Genomic DNA, 7,995 nt, shown 5'->3' on the forward strand with positions numbered 1-7,995 from the left:
TACTCCTTTCCCCCTTCTTCTTGCCTCTCGGTGCTTGTTCATGCATATGGCTCCCCCTTCGCTTGGGTGGCTGACTCGATTTGCCCCCCCCCCCCTCACGAGCATCACCCGCCGCCTGACCCGTCACCGCTGATCCCCCCTCCGTCCCCAGAGCCGGAAACATGCCCTCCTCTGGCAAACAACAAACCCTCCACCCGACCGTGGTGGACTTCGCGGCCGGCGTGCTCGGCGGCTGCGCCGGCATCGTCGTTGGCCAGCCCTTGGACACGATCAAGGTCCGCATGCAGGCCCTCGGCACGCTGACACCCCCGCTGGCCGCCCTGCCCGGGGCAGCCGCCAGCGCCACCGGCGCGGTCCGGCCCAGCATGTCGACCGCCGGCCTGGGCGGCGTGTCGCTCGGGCCGGCGGCCGGGACCCGGCCCACCGCCCTGGCCGTGGCCACGGCGGCCATCCGCCACGAGGGCCCGCTGTCGCTCTTCCGCGGCCTGACCCCACCGCTGATCGCTGTCGCCGGGCAGAATGCCATCCTCTTTGCGGTGTATGGCTCGTCGCAGCGCATGGCCGGCGACCTGCTGGCCGCCGCCGGGCTCGGCGCGCGCGATCCCAACAGCCTCATGGTGTCCTCGCTGGCCGGTGCTGTTGCCGGCCTGGCCGCATCGGTGGTCACCTCGCCGGCGGAGCTGGTCAAGTGCCGGCTCCAGGTGTGGTCCAATGCCGCGGCCGTCGGGGCCCCAGTCGCCGCCGCCGCCGCCGCCGCCGCCGCCGCCGCCGCCGGCCCCACCCCGGCCAACACCCCGACCATGCTGTCGGTTGCCCGGCAGGCTATGTCCGCGGCGCCTGGGCTGCGTGGCTTCCTGGGTGTCTATCAGGGCTGGCAGGCCACGGCCCTGCGCGATTCTCCCGGCTACGCCATCTACTTCGGCGCCTATGAGCTGACCATTTCCCATCTGTCAACCGCATGGGGCCGGCCCCGGGCTGATCCCGCAGTTGTACGTGTGACTTCACCAGCATGCTGCCCCCCGGCCGAGGCATGGTGGATTGGCCTCCTTCTCGCGTTGCTGCCATCGCCGCCGCCCAGCCCGATGCTGTTTGCCACCGTCGCCACCGCGGCAGCACCCGCGGCGCATCCCCTGGCTGTGCTGCCTTTTTGCGGCTGTGTGACTGACCTGCGTGGGACCTCCTCCCCTCTCCGCCTCTCTCTGCCTCTCTCTGCCTCTCTTTCCGATGCATGCGTGCCCTCTGTCGGTGTGCCTCCCGGACAGGTGCTGCTGGCTGGTGGGCTGGCTGGTGTGGCCTCTTGGCTGCCGATCTACCCGTTTGATGTGCTGAAGTCCCGCATGCAGACTGCCGAGGCCCTGGCCAGTGACGTGCCGCGCCGCGCGTCCCTCTCCATGAGCTCCATCATCCGTCAGGGTGTCGCCCAGGAGGGTGGCTACCGGTGGCTCTTCCGCGTGCGCGCCCATTCCTGGCATCTCCCAAAATGTGTCGCCCTCTCACCCACCCTCTAACTTCCCTCGGCTGCATGCTGCTCCCTTCCCCCTTGTTTTTCCCCTCCGTCCCCTGGCGGCAACACATCATGGCAGGGCATTGGCCCGACCCTTGCGCGGGCCTTCCCCGTGAATGCGGTTACCTTCTTCGTTTATGAGTGGTCAGCCTCCCTGCTCTCTAGTTTCTGATGGCGCCTACATCGCCCCCCCCCCCCCCCTTCCGCCTCCCCCCATCCCCTTGGAGTGCGGAGGAGGGGACAGGGCGGCTCCCAGCGCACTGGGATGCCTCCCCTCTTCTTGTGATCTCTCTTGTCGTCCTTGGGGCGTTTGTGTGTAAAAATGCCCCCCCCCCCCCCCACACACACACACACACTCCCACCATCCATGCACCGCGATTTTCGGTCACCCATCTCTCTCCTCCAGCCCACGCACGCATGCGCAGGCGCTTGCCCCACACACGGTTTCCGCCCTTGTCCCCGGCCGCCGGCGGCCGATGATGATGCCGATGTGACGGCGGCGATCCACCAAATACATCTCCTGTCCTTGACTCCAAATGCCTGATGCATGGCGCGAAGCACTCTCGACCCTGCCTCGTGAAAGGGGAGGGGGGGGGGCCGCGCAAAGTGTGATCTGTTTGTATTTTCTTTTCTTTGTCCGGATGCCACGGGTGGAGGGGGAGGCGACACATGGCGCGGTGTCAGCATGCCGACTCAGGCCAGGTGCCCGCAAGCCGGTGCACTGACAGCGCATGCAGGTGATCCTGCAGAATGCCGGCGTCGTCAGCGTCATCCTCCTCCGCCTCGCCGGGCCGTGGCGCTGTGAAGGGGCATGGCTGCGCCAGGGCCAGGAGGCTGGGATTGGTGGGATTCCAGGCAATCGAGGCATTGGGTGTGTATGTCCCGCCGCCAGCTGGCCAAAAGCGAGTGCGATCAAGCAGGCGAGGAGACGCGGAGCATGTCAGTTTGCGCTGCCCAGCAGCCGGAAAGCACGGGGATGGCGAGGGGGAACAACAGATCGGCCGCACAATCGTCCGACCGGCGAATCACCTCGATCGGGCTGGGAGGCTGCTCTGACTCGGCCTGCAGGGTGTCAAAAAGCAGGGCCCCATGGCCGGGCGAGGCCAGGAGAAGGTGCCGCGCCCCCCGGGCCGGCGACTCCAGAGCGAAGGAATTCCGGCCGCGCACGCCGGATGGCCGGCTGGGTGCCTGGCCGGGGCGGTCGCCGGGCCTGGCCGGCACGCGGTACACCCGTACCGGCTGACTGGCCGCCCGAATGTCCCACTCGGCCACAACAGCCTCATCGCCCGGGGAGCCGACCCCCCGACGACACGCCCCGAACAGCCGCCATGGGCGGCCCCCGCCATCGAAAGCCAGGTGCGACACCCCGACCCCGGCGGCGCCGGTAGACGAGGCACCAGCCCGGAAGGCCGCCGGGTCGGTGAAAACCTTTTTCCCAAGCCGGCCTGAGGCGTCGGCCGTCGAGTACACTGTCACACCGCCGGCTTGCGATCCCACCGCCACCAATCCACCGATGGTCGGATGCACGGCCAGCCCCGTAAGAAGGCCTGGGTCGGCACGGGGGAGGGGAGGCCCGACAGCCAGCATAAGTACCAGCCCGAAGAGCAAACACGCCAACGTGGCGCTTGACCAGGAGCAACGCACCTCCGATGCCCTCGCGGGACTTGCGAGAAGGCCGTGTGGCCCACGCGCCGAGCTGCTGGCCGGAGTATGTGTCATACTTTTGAAAGGCGGCGTCCGAGGTGAGGTACATGCTGAGTGGGCAGGCGTGTCAGAAGGAACGGCAAGGAGCGCGCCAAAACCCGGGTAGGAGGAGATGCGGAACGCACGACAGCGAGTCGGGCGAGAAGGCCAAGCGTGCCGGGGCTTCGATTTCGTCATATTGGTTCTTGGCCGCGATGGAAAAGCGAACCTGGGCCGGGAGGGAGAGAGAGAGGGGGGGGGGAGGGAGGGAGACGGAGAGGTGTGAGTGCCAGGATGGGGAAATGCGGTCGGGAGGGCGTGCGACAATGTGAATGGCAATACCTGGCCGGACAGATCGCGCAGCTGAACCGGCAGATCCCGAGCACTGATGGCATAGAGGCTGGTTGATGCTGTGACGCAGAGGGTCCACCAGAGGAGGGTCAGAGGGACGGATGCTGTGGAGGGGGCAGCGGCAAGGGGGAGGGGGCGACGGCAAGTGCCCCGGCCCGGCATACCAGTCGGGCACCACTGGGCATCGAGGAGGGCCGATGGGGAGCGGAAAAGTGACAGGGGAGGGCCGATTGCCGCGCCGCCGGCGGTCGTGGCTGCCTTGTAGCTGGTGCATTGAGGGGGCTGGGCGAAATCCGGCTCGAATCCCGGGCTGGTGGCCAGCGAAGAGAAGTCCCTAAGCAACCCGGCAGTCCGGCGAAGAGAGAGAGAGAGAGAGAGAGAGAGAGGGGGAAAACATGTCACTATGACGTGGAAGCATTGGAGACGCCGGTGAAGGCCGGCCAACGCACGGGCTATGGACCGCCAACGACAGGGACTGGGCTGACAACAGGTAATACCCGCAGGGAGACCTGACGCCACGGCAACAGGCGACCGGGTACAGTGGGCGAGCGCTGGTCAGGGGGAGCGATCATAACACACCAACACCAACATCAACATCAACATCAGCAGCACACAAGGGGTCGAGCGTCCGCACCACTCGCACAGCGACAGGCCCGGCGAGGTGATATAGGAGGGCTGGCCAGGAGGGCGTGGGGCCTGGCGATCGGCCACCACATCTCCGGTGGCCGGAGTGCCAACACCGGAGACCGACCACCGCACAGCCAGGCAGGCAGCCGGCTCGGGAGCCAGCGAGAACCCAGTCAACCAGGAAGCCACGGCATCTCGGTGCTGGTCCTGCTGCTGTTGCTGGTCCTGCTGCTGCTGCTGGTCCTGCTGCTGCTGCTGATCCTGTGGATCGCACGACTGGCTGGCCGGCTGGCCGGCGGTTGACGAGCCGGACGGCCAGTCGGCTGGCAAGTCAGCCGAGGGAAGCATGATCGATCGCACAGGAAGCTGTATGTAGAGGGGGGGGGGAGAGAGAGAAAAAGAGGAGGGGGAGGAGTAGGATGATGGGGAACTTGGGGCTCCGGCATCAGAAGTGCCCTTGCAATTGAATAGAGCATCACCACCCGGGTCATGGGGGGAGACTCCCCTTCGCGCACGCGTTCGCGCTCACCGCCCCTAGCGCCCATCCCGGCCAAAAGCAGATCCACCCATGCACCCGCAACCAATCACCCCCCGCAAGAACGCGTGCCGGGGAGATCTCCCTGCCGGGGGGGGGGGGGGGGCCTTCGGCCTGCCCGCCGTCCATCACGCGTAGGAGCCGTCAATGCAGATCCCTGGCTGGCTGGCTGGCGTGCCAGGACACGCGGAGTCAAGATCCGGAGCCGTGTGCTCCTGAGCCCCGCCATGGACACGCGCGCCAGCACCCGGGAAACACCTCCTCTCCCCGGCGCATCACCCTGCGGTGCGGACCGCCCCCGAGCCCCGGCCCGCCCGCACGGCCTCCTCCGCCCCCTTCCATCCTCCTCCCCGGCCCCCCCCCCCCACCCCTTACGGTCGCTGTGTGCGTGCGGCAAAAAAAGGGCGGCCAGGCAGAAAGCAAAGCGCGTGCCCCTCTCTGTCTCTCTTGGGGAGGAGAGAGAGAGGAAGAGAAAGGGAGGAGGAATTCAATTATTAAGGAAGTAGAGGGGGAGGAGGGGGGACGAAAATGAAGGGCAAAAAAGGGCAAAAGCAAAAGAGGGGGGGGGGCTTGTAACAGGAGCTACTATCAAACGACGTCCACTGAGCAAAGAACGCTGTTAGCGAATCTCCGTCGCCCTGGCGCCGGCTTCGGCGGCCGGCGGTTACCGCTCCCGGCATGCGGAGACCGAGGGGGAGGTCCCCTCCCAGAACGGGAGGGGGCACCCCATCGGGCCCCACCAGGAACGGAGGATGCCAAACACACCGACGGCACCAGGGCCTAATCTTGCCATCAATTGAAACCGACCTGGAACGAAGATCCAGGCCAGGGATTAAATGAGGCGTCACACACGAACACATGAAGACAATCCGGCACAAGAGGGGGGCGGGGGTGTACGCAGAGAGAGAGAGAGAGAGAGAAAGGAGGGCAAAAGACCACACGCGAAAAAAAAGAAGGGACCACATGCGGGGAGGTGCGCGTGCGCACGGGCACACGGACGGGTACGTCTCCCTCTTTCTCCTGCCCGGAGCGCGCCGCGTGCCCGAGAGTGCAGGTAGTATGGGGGGGAGGGCGCGGCACACACAGCGGGCCTCGCTTGGCCTCTTGAAGTGCAGGTGGGGGGGGGCACCTGTGTGCACGAAAAAGGCGCGTCTGCGCGTACGCCCAGCGCCGCCGGGGGAAACACCACGCACTGCCGCGCCACCGCCGCTTCGCCTGCACGGACACATACACACACCCGGGAGCAACCACATGACCCGCCCCTCCTGGTACCTTCCCCTCCTCCCGGCAGGTGCCCCGCCTGTGCAGAGACAGACAGACACACATACATGTCGGCATGTGGCGCACAGCCGAGAGGAGGAGGAGGTTGAGAGGGGGAGAAAGAGGAGCGCGAGCTGGCAGGCCGGCAGGGGAGGAAGGGGAGAGGGCGTGGAAGCGCGAGGATGGACACACGGACGGGAGGGAGAACGCGCGCGCGCGCGCACGCACACATGGACACACCAAGAGGGAGGAGCGAGGCAGCCGGCGGACATGCTCCCACACATACGTACTCCAGGGCGTCGGGCCGAGGGGGACAGGAGAGGAGAAGGAGGAGACGGGCGAGTCCGCGGCCACGAGCACACGCGCGCGCCACACGTGCACACACACACACACACCACGACGACCTCCCCGGCGACATCCTGCCCAAAAGAGGGCAAGGAGGCGCGAGGGCCGGTGGAAGAGGCGGCGGCGGCGGTGACGGGAGGGGGGGAAGGTGCGCGGGGCGGCGGCTCAAGTGGGAACTGTATTCCACAGGAAGGGCGCAGGGGGAGCGCGCGCGGCGCCCCACCTGCCCCCACGAAAGGGGGGGAGGGGAGAGAGCGGCGGGCGGCACACAAGGATCAACACCCTGTCACACGGCGGCGGCCAGGAAACGGGGAAGGGGGGAAAAAAACAACCCCACCGCCACCACCACCATCAGACCGCCGCCATGGCGCGTGTCAGGGGAAATCGAGCTCGGCAGACGGAAGTGCGCGCGCGCAGGCGCGCACGCTCGACTGACAAGCTCCATCTGAAGCGGGACATCCCCCTCTCTCGCAGGGGCTCCCTCCCGGCCGACAGCAGGGGAGGGGGAGGAGAGGGGGAGACACGGGGCAGCAGGGCACACGGCCGGGGAAGGAAGGAAAGAAGCAAGGACGGGGAAAGGGAGAGGGGGGAAGGGCTTTCGGCCCGGGGGTCATGCATCCTCCATGGTCCGACACACCAGCTTAGTTCTCCTCCTTGAAGGAGATGGCGGCCTCCTCACCCATGGCCTTGAGGATGGTGACGACGATGTTCTTGTCAGAACCCTGGAAGGCCTCCTGGATCTTAAGGCCAACCTCGTCCTCGGTGAACTTGATGTCCTCGCGCTCCTCGTTGGTGTCGGTGTTGATGAGGTGGTAGTAGCCGTCGGCAATGTCGAGCAGGGTGTACTCAGTGCGGGTGACGAAGGGGACATCCATGTTCATGGTGGACATGGCGCTCTCCTCGTACTTGCGGCCGGTGAAGATATCGACGGCAGTCATGTTAACCTTGGCACCACCGTGCTTACCGGTCTTGTGGGTGGACATGTCGGTAATCTTGCAGGGGCGGTCCTTGATGATGACAAGACCGTTCTTGCGCAGGGCAGAGCACTGCACGGGGTAGGTGAGGCCGCTAGCCTGGCCTTCGCTGCTCATTGTGTCGTGACTAACTCGAAAATTTCCAAACACTGCAACACCGGCGCGTGGCGGGGTGGCGGGGGCCGACCATCAGAGCACGCGGAAGCGGGGAGGGGCACGGGGAGGGAGGAGAGAGGGAGGGGGGAGGGGGCATCCTGTTAGACGCGCTGTCGGGGGCAGGGGGGAGGGGGGAGGGGAGGGGGCCGAAGAGGTGGGGCAAGGCGCGGACACGTACAAAGAAAAATTACGAGTGAGAGGGGGCGGAAAACTGGGACACTGGTGGCCAGGCAAGGGGCCTAAAAAAGTCCCCCCGTCCCCGCCCGAGCGCGCCCACCCTTGCACACAGACACGGACGCACGCGGGCACACACACACACACACACATGCGCACAGGTGCATACGCACACCCACCCGCCTCACACCCCCGCCCCCTCCGCCCCCACCCACGAGTGTACTCGTGCCCCACGCGTGGACGGGCACAAAGCGCACGCGGCGCGCGCGACCACGGACCCCCCCCCCTGCGGCCTCCCTGCGCCCGGTCACCACGCCTCGCGGGGTCCCACGCAGGCACAACCCCCGGTGGCGGCTTGCAGGGGGGGGGGGGGGCGCCGGGGCAGG

General features: G+C 66.9%; 3 protein-coding genes across 4 annotated transcripts; 1 reads left to right on the forward strand and 2 right to left on the reverse strand.

Annotated features, from left to right (window-relative positions):
* Positions 1 to 161: 161 nt before the first annotated feature.
* H696_04355 (hypothetical protein) lies at positions 162 to 1,704 on the forward strand (the record flags this gene model as incomplete). Its single annotated transcript, XM_009498231.1, has 3 exons — positions 162 to 989; positions 1,263 to 1,451; positions 1,584 to 1,704. 3 exons carry the CDS (start codon positions 162 to 164, stop codon positions 1,674 to 1,676), a joined length of 1,110 nt encoding a protein of 369 aa, XP_009496506.1. The 3' UTR covers positions 1,677 to 1,704.
* Positions 1,705 to 2,104: 400 nt separating this feature from the next.
* H696_04356 lies at positions 2,105 to 4,513 on the reverse strand (the record flags this gene model as incomplete). 2 transcript variants are annotated; one of them, XM_009498232.1, is made up of 8 exons in its annotated part: positions 2,105 to 2,396; positions 2,512 to 3,051; positions 3,149 to 3,258; positions 3,334 to 3,416; positions 3,530 to 3,597; positions 3,703 to 3,872; positions 3,988 to 4,047; positions 4,173 to 4,513. In XM_009498232.1, the coding sequence occupies 8 exons, from the start codon at positions 4,511 to 4,513 to the stop codon at positions 2,185 to 2,187; spliced, it is 1,584 nt and encodes a 527-aa protein (XP_009496507.1). In that variant the 3' UTR covers positions 2,105 to 2,184. The 2 variants fall into 2 exon arrangements, with proteins under 2 accessions (XP_009496507.1, XP_009496508.1); XM_009498233.1 differs by having other exon boundaries at positions 2,105 to 3,051.
* Positions 4,514 to 6,467: 1,954 nt separating this feature from the next.
* Positions 6,468 to 7,667, reverse strand: H696_04357 (translation initiation factor eIF-5A). Its single transcript, XM_009498234.1, has 2 exons — positions 7,614 to 7,667; positions 6,468 to 7,428 (listed from the first exon to the last, which is right to left on the reverse strand). The coding sequence occupies exon 2, from the start codon at positions 7,394 to 7,396 to the stop codon at positions 6,947 to 6,949; it is 450 nt and encodes a 149-aa protein (XP_009496509.1). The 5' UTR covers positions 7,397 to 7,428; positions 7,614 to 7,667; the 3' UTR covers positions 6,468 to 6,946.
* Positions 7,668 to 7,995: the final 328 nt, after the last annotated feature.

Source organism: Fonticula alba (genome assembly GCF_000388065.1).
Source record: "Fonticula alba strain ATCC 38817 unplaced genomic scaffold supercont2.7, whole genome shotgun sequence".
NCBI classification, from domain to species: Eukaryota; order Rotosphaerida; family Fonticulaceae; genus Fonticula; species Fonticula alba.

Excerpts from the sequence above, each read along its gene's own strand:
- H696_04357 (XM_009498234.1), bottom strand. The coding sequence starts at position 7,396 with ATGAGCAGCGAAGGCCAGGCTAGCGGCCTCACCTACCCCGTGCAGTGC.